Consider the following 16765-nt stretch of genomic DNA (forward strand, 5'->3'; position numbering starts at 1 on the left):
CTCTTTATGTTGTTATGCTCAATGATTGGATGATCAAATCAACCTCCCATTTCCATCTATGTATACTTCATGATTCACTCTCTCAACCAGTGACAGATCTAGAAATTTTTATTATTGGGGGACATTTTTTAAGGATGTCAAAAAAATCTGAAACCGAATAACTCTTTCGAGTCAATACGATTTTGGGTTATTTGGTTTTCAGCTTAAAGGTCCACTTTAATTGAATAAAAATAACTTATGCATTGGCATTATAGCAAACAAAACAAGAGAAATAAAATGAATTGGTTGACACTTAGAAGTTAGAGGAATTAGAGTTCAATTGATCAAAATAACTCCTTCAAATAAGAGTTCTATATTAGTTGACAAGAATTAGAATTGGGTCTAACTTTTATTTGTCTTAGGCCTATTATAGAACATATGTATCCATTCAGTATCATATTTTTAGCTATTATGGTATCTTGCTCTTCAACTTCATCATCAATTACATACAATGATGTTTAGAATTATTTATAAAAATAACTTATTGACTTATTTCGATGTGATATCAATAATAAATATTTTTAAGTGTTTAAATAAACAACTTATACCGATATTAAACCAATAATAAAAAATATTTAAAAAAATTAAAATTGATTTATAATAAATTAATAAATGTTTTTATAAAAAAATATAAATTATTTCAAATAACCAATCCCATACACCTAAACCGATAAAACTAAATAAAGACCCACCATCTCGTTAAATCAAAACCGCTCCATAATTTTAGCCCACTACCCTGGCGCCACAAGGTTCTTCTGGACCTTTCTAGAGGCCCCGTCCATCGGATTCTTTGCGTCAAAACTAGTTTTTTTGGATAAGGCCAAAATGCCAATGGCATTGGCGATAGAATCGAATCTGATAAAATGGATTGCATACCGGAAGTCGGAATCCTTTTCCCCACATCATCATCATCATGATCACAGAGAATTCATTTCTCTTATTCTTCCATGGAAAACAGCGGAGGCAACATTTCGATATATAACTAGAGCTCAGAAACGACTCGAATATACATAGTTACTGCTGGCATTTCTACTACTTTTTTACATAAAGGAACTCAAAATCAAGTAGTTGCTTTCCTAGCCTTCTTAGCAGCAGGAGATTTGATGGACTTCGGTTGTTTCGGCTTCGCCGGAGTCATTTTCTTCGCCTTCTTCACAGTAGCCTGTTTCTTCACCGTCGCTGTACGAGCAGATTTCTTAGGTGATTTCGCCACTTTATTTGATCCACCAGTTGTGGCGGTGGCAGCAGGTTTTTTCGCCTTTGTTTGCTTAGGTTTTTTGGCTGCAATTGTAGGCTTCTTCCCACCTGCGGCCGCCGGTGGTGCCTTCTCTTTCTTACCGGATTCACATAGCTTGTACGAAGCCTTGACTTTCGTGAGTTTGCCTTTTGAAGCAGAATTCTTCAACTGGACAGCAAGCATCTTCCTAAAATTCTCTGGTAGCACCGCCTTGTGTTTCTCTTCCATGTACTTTGCGATCGCGTGGGGGCTCGAACCGCCTTTCTCATTCAGAGCCAACAGTGCTTCTTTGATCATCTGCAACAACATTCAAACTCAGTATCTATTTCAAACCTTCTAAAACAGTAACAATGACTTGATTAACAAACCAAACGTCATTTCAACTAACCTCTGCCATGTGATCATCGATCAAAATTGCAAACAGTTAAAGCTAATCATAACAAATTAGCCATAGAATTGCATAATCCAATCGTAGATCAAAACAATAATTGATTCAGAAATCAAAACGATCATACGTTGAAAATCATTAGTACCGATCAAATGAAAACTTCTTACAGATCATGATCACATAAAGTTACAAATTAATGCGATCACCGACATTAAAGCCATCACAAACCTGGAAATAAGGAGGATGAGAAGCGCTCTTAGTCGACTTCTTCTCTTTTGGAGCCTTAGCCTTCTTCTCCTTTACTACCTTCTCAACAGCCTGCAGCGGCTTCTCCGTCGCAGGTTGCTCGACAGTGTCGTTGACGTTCTCCCCTTCTCTGGTTGACGACATCACGAAACCTTCAGAAAAAAGCTAGTAACTGTATTGTGTGTTTAATCTCGAATTTGTTACAGAAGGAATTAGTGCGATAAGCTATTTATAGTAGAGAATGATCGCGTAAAATTCTACGAGTGGTTTCTGATTGGTCAGGCTTCTGTCACGCGGATCACGAAAGAGATGATCTTGACCGTTAAATGCCAGTGGCTATGAATCGTTGATTGCAACGTTTTTCTTCAAAGGAATTGTGTTTTCTTGGTGACTTTCTTGTGTCAATCTTGATCGATTTGTTCCTCAATTTCGAATTCTATTTTCCAAATATTGTAATTTAGGAGCATCATTCGTAACCCAATTCGTTAACTAACCATAATTAATATTTAACAGTTAATCTATACTACCTTATAAATCAAATTTCATAAAACTCTTTAAAATAATTTTTAATACAAAAAGTATTATTTATTAATGCATAGAGTCTTAAAAGTCTTAAAAACAACATTATGAACTTTATGTACAACTCAACACTTTAACTTAAATCTTTCTGGTGAGTTTCGCTTCCAGAAAATCGATTCCTACTACCAAGACAACTACTCATGCTCCCAAGATAGCCTTCCGTATCGAAGCCTTCAATCTCTTGTATCAAGCATGTACCATTATCGATTCAAAGTCTCGGTTCTCTTCTCTCTATATCAGTTCCTGATTTCAAAATGTTTTGTTTAAGGGTTCAAATCCTCCTAAACATAGGTTCAAATCTTCCTTCCCCTCTTCAAAATGTTCAGTTTTATGTTAATTTATATTGAATCAAGACCATATACACTCATTCAAGACCATATACTGATGTTTATGTTTATTCTGTTTGTCAGGTGCTTATGTTTATTTATGTTCATTCAAGCTTGAATTTATGTATAATTATACAGAATTAGGACCATATATTCATGTTTATTTCTTGAACCAATAGATAAACAAAACCAAATTGAGAGAGAGAGCCAAATCTGAAACACCGACCATTGGCATATTGTTTAGTAATCTCATTTTTGGAGTTGTCTATGTATTTGTGGATGCCTTATGCACTCCCCAAACTAGATATGGTAGTTGTTCCTAATTTTTTTTGTGAGGCAATGAAAATTTTATAAACTGTCATTATTCTTTTTCTTCTGATATATGGTTATGTATTGCAGTTACTTTCTGAATGAACCCATCAATCTCAAACTAAATTTTACTTCTCATGAAACTGAAACCAAGAGACACTACAATTTGGGTTTGTTGAGATAAAGTAGATAAAAGTATTTTAAGTTTTAATGTTACTATTATACACATACACAAGAAGGGTACTCGCGCAATGCAGCGAGATAAATTTCTATTTTAGTGTTTAATTTTTATTCTTCTCTATTAATATAATACGATTTTATGGGGTTTTGAGAAAACGATGTTTTTTTTTTGAATGAAATATAAATTTGAAAATAAATAAATCGATATTAGTATCAAATGAACTATTTACTAATTATCATTTTTTTGGTGTAACTTCTTTAATTCAATTTTTTTATTATACGTTAATTTAGATTTAATAACAAAATAATTTATTTTTGGTTTAATAATATAATTTTTTATAAAGATAATAATTAAATATTATAGCAGAACTCAATGATTATCTTAATTATAATTTAGATTTTCTATATTTAAAATGAATGTTTATCTTGTATTTGATTATTTTTATCTGTAGTTAGTTACAATAATTTAAAAATGGAGTTTTAATAAGTTGTGTTTATGCAAATTACTTGTAATCTTGAATTTTAAGTAATATGCATCAATAAAAAGTACTTCATGTATAAAAAATGATTTTTAAGAGTTTTATCAAATACTTTATAATATAGCATAGATATGTATGTATGTATATAAATTAGAAATATATAAAAATATATCGGGACGAGCCGATGATCACTACCCCCCCCCCCGGTTAAAATCCCCGAATATGTCCCCGATCCCTGCCCCGTCCCTGATTAGATGTCCCCAAACCCGACCTGAAAGTTTCGGTTTTCACCTTCGGTTTCGGTTTCTTTTCCATCCCTACATGACATGATGACCATGATTTTGATAAAGGATGCCAAGACAAGGGGTACCCTTTAGGTACTTCACTATATGCATAACAACGCCCCAATGTGGAGTTCTTGGAGATGACATAAACTCACTTATAACACTCACTGGAAAAAGCGATGTTTGAACATGTAACCATAAGGTAGTTTAGTTTTCCCACAATTCTTCTGTATTTTTCTGGATCCTCAAGTAGATCTCCATCTTCTGCTTTCAATTTCATATTTGGAATCATTGGAACTTTACAAGGTTTTGTTGCAATCATGCCAGAGTCATTCAATATATCCAAAGAATATTTCCGTTGAGACAAACAAATCACTTTTTGAGTACGAGATACTTCAATTCCCAAGAAGTATTTTAAAGGACTTAGGTTCTTTGTTTGAAATCGAGATGCAAGTAAATCTTCCACCTTATTATTCCTAGTTTCATCACTCATAGTAATTACAATGTTGTCAATGTACACCACAAGTAGAATACATCCAGAAGAGAATGAGGTAAAGAACACAAAGAGCTCTTCCATAATCCAAACTCAATCACTACGACATTAAACCGTCCAAACCAAGCACGAGGGATTTGCTTTAAACCATACAGTGATTTACACAGTTTACAGATTCTGCCAAACTCCCATTGAGCAACAAACCCAGATGGTTGATCCATATAAACCTCCTCATGTAAATCACCATGCAAGAAGTCATTTTTCACATCTAGTTGGTGTAGTACTTAGTCGTAAGGAGCGGCTAATGAAATAAACATGCGAATGGAGGGTACCTTAGCCACAGGAGATAATTTTCATAGTAGTCGACCCCATAAGTCTGAGCATATCCTTTGGCTACCAACTGGGATTTCAGACGAGCCACAGACCCATTTGGATTGACTTTCACAGTGAATACCTATTTGCAACCAATTGTCTTTTTGCCCGCATGTAACTATACCAAATCCTAGTATCATTACGATCTAGAGCATTAATCTCATCAATCATAGCATCCTGGTATCATTACGATCGAGAGCATTAATCTCATCAATCATAGCATCCTAATATCCAGGATGGGCCAAAGCTTCACCAACCATTTAAGGAACATATAAAGAATCAAGTGTGGAGATCAAAGAACGAGAACATGAAGAAAGTTTATCATATGAAATAACAGAAGAAATAGAGTAAGTACATGAGCAGTTACCTTTCCGGAGGGTAATGGGATCATCAAGATGGAGGATCCCGTATATTAGAAGGTGCATCACTCGAAGCAAGAGGATACTTATTAGGCGAATCTGCAGATGATGACGAAGATGGTATAGGGTCGGGATCTGATGTAGGTTGTTGCCGCCTATTATATACATGAACTACTGTGGTTTAGTAGGCTCTTGAGGTTGTGTCGAGTCAGATGAATAGGAGACTCAAGAACATGTATGGTATATACCAACAAATCATCACTATCTCTTGGGTTGCAAGGAGTGGATACAGGAAAGAAAGGTACATTCTTATGGAACGTAACGTCTCGAGATAAATGTATCAATTAAGTGTTGGAGAAAAGCATTTATACCCTTTTTAATGATGCGTTTGGTGAGCAGACAGGACATGACATGACAGAACTGGTTAAAATGACCAATTTACCCTTAGTGAGTTGTTTAGTGTTTTTTCACCAAAATCAATCTTACTGCAGAATGTATTGTTTCCATATGATCTTGATCAGATATCCATATACACTACAAACAATCCCATTGCAATTTGAATTGCTAGAGCTTGATTAAACAGCCGATTTTTGCAAAGCAAACCCTAAATCGATTCAAACCTAGCAAACCCTAAATCGATTCAAACCTAGCAAACCCTAAATCGATTCAAACATAGCGATGAGAAGGAGAAGGTTAGGGCAATCGTGTACCTGATGAAGGAGAAGGTATAGCGATGGAGGCCGTCGGACTGTGTGTATGGACTAGAACTCCCGTCGCCGATTGAGGGTCGGTGCGATGGAGGCTGTCGGACTGTATGTATGGACTAGAACTCCCGTCGCCGATTGAGGGTCGGTGCAATGGAGGATGTGCGATGGAGGCAGTCTGAGCATGGAGGGGAACCTAGAGTGCGATGGAGGGTGCGATGGAGGGTGTCGTTGCCGATTGAGGGTCGGTGCCATGGAGGCGATGGAGGCAGTCTGAGCATGGAGGAGCGACAGGGAAGGACGCACGATGAGTGAGGAGGGTAGATTAGTAAAAAGAAGCTTGTTCCACTTAGTTCCATGGGGTAAGGGTGAACACCCGTGTCCCATCTGTGTCCAAGTTAGTTCTAGTTAGTTCCACTTAAAAACACACCAAACATGGGACATGTGTGTCCTGTCCCACCCTGTTTCACGTACCAAACACACCCTAAAGTCGACAACAACCAAGAAAGATATATTTAAGACTTTATACCCAACTTAGTTACGTTTGGTCGGGTATCAAGGACAAAATAGGTACAACCAAAGATCTATGGGTCGACGTGGAAACAACCCGTTTAATCTCTAACAAAACCTGTTTGTTTGTAATCGGATCCAAGTCATCACCGCCGCTTCATCAAGGGCAGTTCAATCCAACTAATTCCGTCCGCCGGCAGTCTTCAATCACACAGACTCAGACGCAAGCATATATAATATCCAAAGCCAAGGCGCTTAGGCCATGGGCTCATCGGAATCTACTCTCTTAAGTTCACAGGTGAACGTCGCTTTAACCTAGTTCATTCTAACAAAATCAAAACAATTTGATCACTGTAATTTTTGTTTCTGTGAAGAAGAGTGAAGACGGGATCACCACCGTCTCGGAGCGCTTAGAAGATGCAGATCCCGTGCTAGAGAAGCTTAGATCCCTCAAAATTGTGAGCTTTTTTCTTGACTATAACCAAATAACCTCGTTTCATTTCTTAGTTCAATTAGTATTACACAACAATTAACAAGTCAAAAGTACAATCGATGTACAATGCATCCCTTCCATATGGAAATGTTCAATTGCAAAACCGTAATGGTTGTTATTGCAAATTCATCGCCAATGGTAGTCAAATTGCATTGCTTAATTGAAAAGTTCATCTATCAGCTTACAAGTGATGCAGTGCCAGGGTGATTTTTCTTTGGGTGAAAAGTGAAGTGGGGAACCATTCGAAATTTTTGTAACCTTGAGTTTTAATTCATAAATTGGCCCTTTTGTGATTCATATGTGAATGTACTGCGCAGGCAACTCCAATTCTGACATCTACATCAGCAGATAGCAGCTTGACAGATATTTTGGTCAGGAAACCATCAACTTCTTCTAATACAGGTATTGGTGTTACGAGCATTTATAGATCCAGTTAATAATTGAACTGCTAGTGATATTCTACAAGCAAGAGCAGCTAAAAGATCTAACCATTTGGGTTGTGGCGCATTGGTTAAGGCTCAAGGAGATGTAGTGGAAATCTCATCTCTCCTTTGTTTGAATCCAGGCGCTGTCAAAGCCCTTGTGGCCATGAGGTTCACCAACGATGACTCCAGGTCATTCGTGGTCTCCCGGGGGATTAATTGGCGCGTGTAAGCTGGCCCGGAACCCACGGTTACCAACCCAAAAAAGGGACCTAATAATAAAGGGTGACAATGAAGAACTTGGTAACTTCATAAAGAGCATCTTCAATGCTTGAAGAAATAGGGGGAAACTGTTATAGGGGATAAACGGCTAGAATTCATGTTATATGAGCTTGTTTTAGACACGAGTCTGATAATATAAATTATAATGAAAATTTAGGGGGCTTTTCGTTGAAATAAATTAAGAGTGATCAAAGATTTTTAAAGGTAAGCAGATGCTTATCATCTATCCAATTACATTAGAAAGGATAGAAAAAACACTGTGTTCAATATCAAATCTGAGAATTTGAAGCAGTAGTTATCAGGAGTTGGAACAAGGAGGCATGACATCGTGTGAAGTTTGGTTAGTTAGGGCAAGGGACTTTAGAATCCCTGGGTGTGTTGTATGTATTGTCCAAGATACAGTTGTGGGGGTGTTGGAAAGAATCTTGGATGGCCCATTCCAAATGAAGTGACTGAAAGAATCTATGAAGAATGGATCCAAATGAAGTGACTGAAAGAATCTATGAAGAATGGATTCAACGTATGTTCATTGGAGACGCGAACAGTGAAAAAGTACTACAGTTGTTTTCATCTGAGATGCTCTTGTAGTGCTAAATTGCATCTGTAAGGAAGATCAAATCTTAGTTTCCTTGTACGGCGCACACTTCGTCCTTTATGATTGTTCTTCTACCATTATCTCTCATGAAGATTAAAGAGTGAAGTTGATAATCTTTCTTTGCACTATACCTAATGGGAACTAGCTAATTCTTCTATTATTTAAACATTGCCAACAAATTTTGTTGACAAAGCCTTTTGTATTGATCTTTTTGCTTGTGCTCGAGACAGGTCTTATAGATCCAAAGGTGCTACTGGAACTATTCTCAATGTACCAAGTGTGGCAAGAAAAACAGGCTCAGAACATCAACAAAAGACAGGTCCGTTTTTAATATGGTAAATGTTTTGATAAGTTTTGAAAAGCATATCTTTGACTCTTATTGGTCAATCCATTACTTTTGGACCAATTTACTTTGATTTGTTGCATTGAAAATCCGTAGGACATCATATAAGTTGTTCCCGTTCTTTATAAAATGTGCGATTGTTGGTTGTTTCTGCAGGAGGAAATAGAAAATAAAATAGAGCTTGCAGATGCTTTGGCTCTAAAACTTCTTCGACGGTTTAATTACTCTGTGTCAGCAATGAAGACAGCATCAACTCACCTATCTGGAGGTATCTCTACTTGGCTAGTTCACAAATTTAATAATGTGGTTAAAATTTTTTATTACTCGAGGAAATGTTTCCATTGAGATCTGTTGACTCGTGTATTATAAGAATCAAATTGGAACAAGAAAATGCCGTTGTTCTCCATTTAGTGTTAGTCCCATTTTCCTTGATAGGCTCATTGCATAATGAACATACAATCACATGATATTACAAACCGGATTTGCTTGTTTAATAACTATTATTGTGTCACCAATCCTCATATAGTGTATCGTTATTATTTAGGCGGTTTATCTTTAGCTATATTTTAGTTACTTCCAGTTTCCTTCGTCAGATTTTAGGAATTCTGGTTGGCTTCTTTGCAACATGGATTTGAATTTTTTTGTAGCCTCTTGCTTCCAAGTTTCCACAGTTTTTGCTGGATAAAATCTACCTCTTCTCGAGTACAATGGTGAAATGGATCTTATGTCTGTCATTCTTTCTTCTTTGAGTGTTGGTACCCAGATTTTCTTTTGGATTAAAACATGCTTTGTATATCCTCTCAAATTACTGCAAAAATTTGTTTTCTGTTTAAAATAATTTCTAATTTCCAAAATCACTTTTTTGGTTTTTCCAGCTACAGCTTCGAAGCAAATTATTTTTTAGTTGGTTTAGTACCTTCTCATACTATCTGTACATGTTTTAGTTATTTCTTTTTCTCCGACTATCCTTGCTTGCTTTTTCTTGAAGTATATAATATTTATATATGGCAAATACACACCTTTGGTTAGGTTTGGACCCTTGACCTCCTTTGAGGCTCAGGCTGGGCTGGCAGTAACCCGTGTACCGTTGGGCCAATGACACTTTGGTTTACTTGCTTTCTTCCATTTATGTTTTCTCTTTCTACTAATTCAAGCTTTTTAGAACCAAATGTTTCTCACAAAATTATGAGTTCAAAAGTTAATTTCAAGCCAGGGGTCTTTGCAGAAATAACCTTTCTACCCCTTGAGGTAGAGGTAAGGTATGTGTACATCTTACCCTCTCAAGACTCTAGTCTCATTGGGTTTGTTTGTTTTGGTTAAACCATTTCACAAGAGCTTTGGAGACATTTTCCATGGGTTTGAGTCATAGAAAGGGAAATGGACATCCCTGGTTAACCCTCACAAAGCTGAGTAAGCTTCATACACTAGGATCCGATTTTCTTCCTTCTTTTTTGGAAGTGAGAGCATAACGTTCTTCCCTTCAATTGCATTACAATAATATTACCAATCTACCACACAAATTGTTGGCATTCCTTACATGCTCATCTTTTGCCCCTTTGATTCCCGAGAATAAACTCCACATATATATTTGACTATTTGTTACATGCATTAAATGCCTTCTTAATACAAATACAATATATGAATCTACTGAGCAACTGCATTGAATATGACAACTATTCTTTCCTTCATCCCTTCTCCTACGTTTTTAATGTCCTTGTGTGCTTTTTTTTCTTTCTTTTTGGTACTTTTTCTACAACTATTCCAAACTTTGTTTCTTCCTTTTCTTTTTTGGAACCAAAACTTCTTTGCAAACTAGGAGGCTTCATGGAAAAAACTTGGTAGAGGTAAGGTCTCATATATCCTACCTAGGGGCGGGCCACTATGGTGCATATGGTGGCACGGGCCAAAGCTTCGTTCCTTGAAATTACAATGATAACACAAGTTTTCTCTTGGTAGAGTTGGTTTGCACCATTTCTACCATTTTCATAGTTTTTAGCTTTTAATTTCAAGTTTATTATGTTTCTGAATTTTTTTGGGATAGAAGACTCGAAAACAGGACCCCACATACAAAATGCAAGGGACTACTAACCACCTTACAAATGATGATTTTGTAAAAATATCTATAATTTTCTTTTTTTCTTTTTTTATTGTCAAATGGTGCCACCACTTCAAAGAATTCTTGGTCTGCGTTTGATCCTACCTAAGGGTGGCAATTTTGTATCAAACAAAACCAACAAACATGTGTACCAACCGTACCAGTTACACAATCGGTTGGTATGACCATACCAAGTATGCATACTTGGTTGGTAGACAGTATTGGAAGTTGCATACCATGGTACTGACTTATTTAATTATTTAGTAGTTTTTATATTTTTTAAGTATTGAATATTAAACTTTGTAGTTTTGACTATTTTGCTTCTTTGAACGTTTGAATGTTTGCAAGTTCTATTCTTTGCAATTAAAAACCTTTAAACATCACATGTGTAACCTATAAATTCAAATAGTCACTCAAAATTTGAATATAATAGTAAGTTTTCATATATGTAACTTGAAGTCGGTACAAAACCGGTACCAACATGTACCAACCGAAAAAGGTTGGTACCAAGTACAGTTGGTTGATACATGGTATAAGATTATAATTGGTTAGTACACCCGTGTTGGAGAAAAAAAACTTAGTACGGTAACAAGTCCACCCCTAATCCTACCCTTCCAAACCCTATTCCAGGTGAGATTTTTTGTATTCATTTGGTTTCTTTATTGAATTTGACATGATGTATATGAGCATATTGGCAGTTTTTTTAGGTTAAAAGTTGCCAAAAAAAAACAAGCTTTTTTTCAAGGATCAACAGGTAGCTAACCAGAGGAAAGTGTTGCATATTCAGTTGATGAGTTACAGGTGGAACTTGGGGAGCTGAAAGGAAGGCTAACTGAAGTGATGAGTAATTGTGATGCTTTATGCAACCGAATTGCTGCTGGTGGACCCGAACCACTTCGCTCATCGGTCAAGCCATTTGCAGCCACCGCTTCTGATTTAGGAACAACCATGAGCCTTTCCTTGACAGCAAAAGGTGCACCCTTACAGCTCAACCCTGAACCTTAGCTGTGACTTATCGCTACTCGTTTGTTGTACAGTTTTATATTTACTTGAGATCTTATTAATGCACCTTGTCGTTGCATATAAATGGGGCATCTCATTTAGGGTACGATTTTAAACTGTTACGAAATTTATTAAATTTTTTTGTAAAGCATTATCTGGAGATCTTTTCACAAGTGATGGATTTCATTCTAACATGTCTGAAAACGATAATAGTTCGAGGCTTCAAGCATAAGAAAATTTAACCAGACCGGTCATAGAGGCTGGTTGTAGACCGGTATGGGGTTTCAAATGGCTTAATTGGCCGGCGTGGTTAGGACCGTAATCATATTTATGAGATGATGGTGTTTTAGAGAAATTAAGAAATATAAAAATATTCAAGAGTCGGTGAAATTAGAAATTTAAAACAATATTTAGAACTCAAATATTGAAATTAGAAAATTATAATTTGTAATTATTGAAAATGTGTATTAATAATTTATGAAATATTTTAATAATATAATTAATATCAAAATTAAATTTAAAAAGATTTTTAATTTTGTTTAAGATTCATAAATTATCTGTTAGAAATGTTTTAAAGACTAACCAAGTCCAGATATGTCTATTTGGGCCATTACCGTTTTCTCCTTAATTCAATCTTTAGATTTAAAAAATGTTATGCTTTGGGGGTTGTTTAGGATTGCTTATAAAAATAATTTATTGACTTATTTCGGTGTAGCATTGATAATAAACACTTTTAAGTGTTTGGATAAACAGGTTATACCGGTGCCAAACCGGTAATAAAGAGTTTTTGAAGAAGTTAAATAATTCTAACTTATAATAAGTTGATAAATTTTTTTTTTAGAAAAACATAAGTTATTTCAAATAAGCAATCCCAAACACCTCCTTAGCCTTTCCGAAAGAATTCTAACATCTTTTTCATACTTTCAAAATATTTTTAGTAAAAAAATTAGTCCAAAATTTTCATAACATCCGTTGTAAAAGTTGGAGGTGCTCTTTAGCTTACTTGAGATTTTAAGTTAGTACATTTGCGGTAAGGGTTTGCAGAAAATCAACTGATCCAATTAGAATCGACTGACCATGATTAGATTGGATCGGATTGAAAATTTCAACATTCAATTTGGATCGATCGATTCTCGGATGGCAGTCCAGAACCGACCAAAACCGAACCGAACCGATCAACATCCAATTAATCATCTGATGATCATCCAGTTGTCCATCCAACTATTTTCCAATTAATTTATTTTCAAATTGCTTAAATCTGAATTTGTTTTATGTGAGGATTTGAATTTTTAACTTCCCTTGTATTGGTTTTAACACATATTAAAAGTGATTAATGAATTTATGCCATTGTCAGATAATTGGATTGAATCAACAGGATAGATCCAATCTAATAGGATCATCCACTGGATATCCAATAGATGAAACTGAACCGATCCAATCTAATTAATTTGTCAATCCAATCCGTTAAACGAAACAGATTGGTTGGCAAAATCCAACATCCAATGAATGATTGGATTGGTTCGGTTCCCCTCACATCCAATGGATGTCAACCGATGAACAAGCTTAGTGAGAGGGACTCCATGCTTAATTTTGCCAAGATAGATCTAACGACAACATCATCAAATTTAATTGATGATAAGCATTCGTAACCCAGTAAGTATTTATCGGGTAAGACTTTCGATCTTTATCTTCTGAATTATTAAGTAAGATTCTCGAACCTTGTTATACTTAATCATTAAGGTAATTAAAACGGCAAGTACTCATAAAGTAACTGCCCAGAAAAGAAATTGATTTAGTGAACTTAAAATTGTTTGTTCATTTAATGCCACGTCAACGTTTTATAAAACATTATTTGGTAATACATCTAACAAAAACCTACCTGTACTATATTATAAAGTATTTGACAAAAATTCTTGAAAACCATTTTTTATGCATTAAGTATTGTTTATTAATGCATATTACTTAAAATTTTAGATTACAAGTAAATTTACGTAAGTACAACTTATTAAAGCTTTATTTTTAAATTCGTATAACTAACTGCAGATAAACATAATCAAATATAAGATAAACATCTCATTTTAAATATAAAAAATTTAAAATACAATTAGAATAATGATTGAGTTCTAACAGAATCATTATCTTTATAAAAATTATATTGTTAAATCAAAAATAAATTACTTCGCTATTAAACATAAATTAAATTGAATTAAATAAATTGTAAAAAAAAGAGTTTTTAAATGATTAATTTGACATTAACATCCATGTATTTTTTCAAATTTTATGATATCTTTAAATTTATTTTTTATTCAAAAAGAAAAACATTGTTTTTCTTAAAACCATATAAGTTGTATTATATCAACATACAGACAAAAAATAAAACGAAATATTAAAATAAAGATTTATGTCATTGCATTATAAGAGATGTTATAAATAAATATGTTTGTATGATCACACAAGTAAAACTGTAAATCTATTTTTAGGTAATCCTACTTTCACTGCTTTTTAACAACATTATATGCCCACAAACCCATTAACCAAAAACCATGGATTGATTTCAGGACTTTGGATTAAAAACAATTCAAATGAAACAAGAAGTAGCAGAGATTAGAGATGGCGTACAGCAGATGATGATCAGGGCTGTTGTTGAGCATCCATATATCCAGCATCAACCAGAACTTTTTCCCTCTTTGCCAACTCAATATCTTCATCAACCATCATCTTCACCAATTGTTCAAACCCTACTTTTGGTCTCCATCCAAGAACTTTCCTCGCTTTGCTTGAATCCCCTTTCAAATTATCCACTTCTGTTGGCCTGAAATACCTTTTATCGATCACCACATGATCTTTCCAATTCAAACCAACGTACCCGAATGCCTTCTCCAGAAACTCCTCCACCGTGTGCGACTCCTCCGTCGCCACCACATAGTCGTCTGGCTTCTCCTGCTGTAGCATCAGCCACATTGCCTCAACGTAGTCCCCAGCGAATCCCCAGTCTCTTGACGCCTGTAAGTTCCCTAAAAACAGCTTGCTCTGTAGCCCCACCTTGATCCTACCTACCGCTCGAGTGATCTTCCGTGTCACGAAGTTTTCACCTCTCCGTGGAGATTCGTGGTTGAAGAGAACGCCATTGCAGGCAAAGATCCCGTATGCTTCTCTGTAATTGACTGTATACCTGTTGAAATCGAATAGGAGATCTGTGAGACAAAATTGAACTTGATTTCTAGCAATTGCGAAGGCATTGTGAAAGTTTGTAAGCAGAATTGACTGTTTTGATACCAATGAGCAGCGCATTTGGAAACAGCATAAGGCGATCTAGGATGAAACGGAGTATTTTCCGACTGCGGAGGAGGAGTAGATCCGAACATCTCCGACGATCCGGCCTGATAATACCTGACATGTGTCCGACCAGTGGTGGTGATATGAGATCTTAGGGCTTCAAGAAGCCGTAAAGCTCCCGTTGCGACGACATCGGCAGTATAATCAGGGATCTCAAACGACACCGCCACGTGTGACTGTGCGGCGAGGTTGTAGATCTCGTCAGGGGAGATAGTGTCGATCCAACGGCGGAGGGAGGAGGCGTCAGTGAGGTCGGCATAGTGGAGCTTCATACGAGCCTTATGGGCGTTGTGTGGATCGATATAGATATGATTGATCCGTTGTGTATTGAAGTTGGAAGAACGACGGATAAGGCCGTGGACTTCATATCCTTTCTCGAGAAGAAGCTCAGTTAGGTAAGAGCCGTCTTGGCCAGTGATTCCGGCGATCAGTGCAACCTTCGGTATGTCTTCGCCGCCGTTAACGGCGGGTTGGGATCCCGTCGACGCCATTACGCTTTCGACCGTCGTTTCGCTGATTGCAGAAAAATGGCAGCGCGTCTGGGAGTGAGGTTTTTGCAGTCGTCGTTTGTAACTAAAACATAATTATTATTTAATAAAAATGTTTTAAATATTTTTGAGTAAATTACATTTTTAGTCCCTGTGATTTGTCGAAAATTTCTATTCTTATCCCTATGATTTTGAAATTATGATTTCCATCCCATGATTTACTGTTCATTGTTGTTTTCGTCCTTATAAATTGTTATTTTCGTCCTTATAATGTAAACCCAACTGATGTTTTCGTTCTTATGGCTTATGGGTGTGCATGGATAGGGTCGCACAAGTTTGGGGTGGACAAATCAAAAATCTGATCGGATTTCAGATATGGAAATCAAGCCTTGAATTTTAGGTTGGATTTCGAATTTCTTAGGAATCGGGCTTCGAGTTTAGGTCGATCGGGTTCGAATATAGTTATACGCAAAGAATAGAATTCAGAAAAAGGTACAAGCGATTAGGATTTAATATGTTTCATATATAATTAGATAAATAAATGCATTTATATGATATTTTCAATTATATATATGTATGTATATTTCGGGTTTTCGGACGAGTCTGGTTACCAAAAATCATAAGCAACCCGAACCTAAAAGTCCTCCAAAAGTCAGGTTTCAAATTTTTGGATTTCGGGACATTTTGGTTTTGCACAAACACTATATTTTTGGGTTCGGGTTTGTGGACCACTCGGTAGAGGTGTAAGCAGCTTGAGGTTGGGTTGGGTGGTTTTTGAATTTTTTATAACTCAACTTGATTGCAGTGGTTTGAATAATTTCAACCTAACCCAACTCAACCCATTTAAAAGTGTAACCCAACCCTCGCTGGTTGTGGTAGCTTGTGCGGTTTGATAGTATACATAAAATTAAAGAATGAAATAAGATAAATACTATTAAAAATGTACAAAATGAAGCTATTAATTATTACAATCATCCAAAAATATATATTGAAATCCCCTTGGAATTAAACTTCAAAAGTCTAAATGAGCACTAGAGGCAGATTCAGATGCTACGATAAATATAGGTATAATAAGAACATCTCTAGCTATCATAGACAAAATGATATACCTATTATCATTATCTTTCCACCAAAGTACTAAATCAAATGATGGAGTCTTCATATTCATAGATTTATCAACCAAATATCTATCAATGTCGTCCAT

The 16765-nt window shown here is 35.8% G+C and overlaps 3 protein-coding genes across 4 annotated transcripts; 1 reads left to right on the top strand and 2 right to left on the bottom strand.

Moving 5' to 3' along the window:
* Positions 1-950: 950 nt before the first annotated feature.
* LOC112513110 (histone H1) lies at positions 951-2133 on the bottom strand. Its single transcript, XM_025119254.1, has 2 exons — positions 1893-2133; positions 951-1573 (listed from the first exon to the last, which is right to left on the bottom strand). Exons 1-2 carry the CDS (start codon positions 2052-2054, stop codon positions 1100-1102), a joined length of 636 nt encoding a protein of 211 aa, XP_024975022.1. The 5' UTR covers positions 2055-2133; the 3' UTR covers positions 951-1099.
* Positions 2134-6598: 4465 nt separating this feature from the next.
* On the top strand, positions 6599-11910 carry LOC112513197. Of its 2 annotated transcripts, none has more exons than XM_025119379.1 (6): positions 6599-6803; positions 6880-6963; positions 7316-7400; positions 8528-8616; positions 8797-8908; positions 11523-11910. In XM_025119379.1, exons 1-6 carry the CDS (start codon positions 6768-6770, stop codon positions 11738-11740), a joined length of 624 nt encoding a protein of 207 aa, XP_024975147.1. In that variant the 5' UTR covers positions 6599-6767; the 3' UTR covers positions 11741-11910. The 2 variants fall into 2 exon arrangements, with proteins under 2 accessions (XP_024975147.1, XP_024975148.1); XM_025119380.1 differs by having other exon boundaries at positions 6883-6963.
* Positions 11911-14130: 2220 nt separating this feature from the next.
* Positions 14131-15564, bottom strand: LOC112512967 (GDP-mannose 4,6 dehydratase 1-like). The gene is made up of 2 exons (XM_025119093.1): positions 15014-15564; positions 14131-14909 (listed from the first exon to the last, which is right to left on the bottom strand). The coding sequence occupies exons 1-2, from the start codon at positions 15562-15564 to the stop codon at positions 14369-14371; spliced, it is 1092 nt and encodes a 363-aa protein (XP_024974861.1). The 3' UTR covers positions 14131-14368.
* Positions 15565-16765: the final 1201 nt, after the last annotated feature.

The sequence above is a fragment of the Cynara cardunculus genome (assembly GCF_001531365.2).
Source record: "Cynara cardunculus var. scolymus isolate 2C chromosome LG 5, CcrdV1, whole genome shotgun sequence".
Classification (NCBI taxonomy): Eukaryota; Viridiplantae; Streptophyta; class Magnoliopsida; order Asterales; family Asteraceae; genus Cynara; species Cynara cardunculus.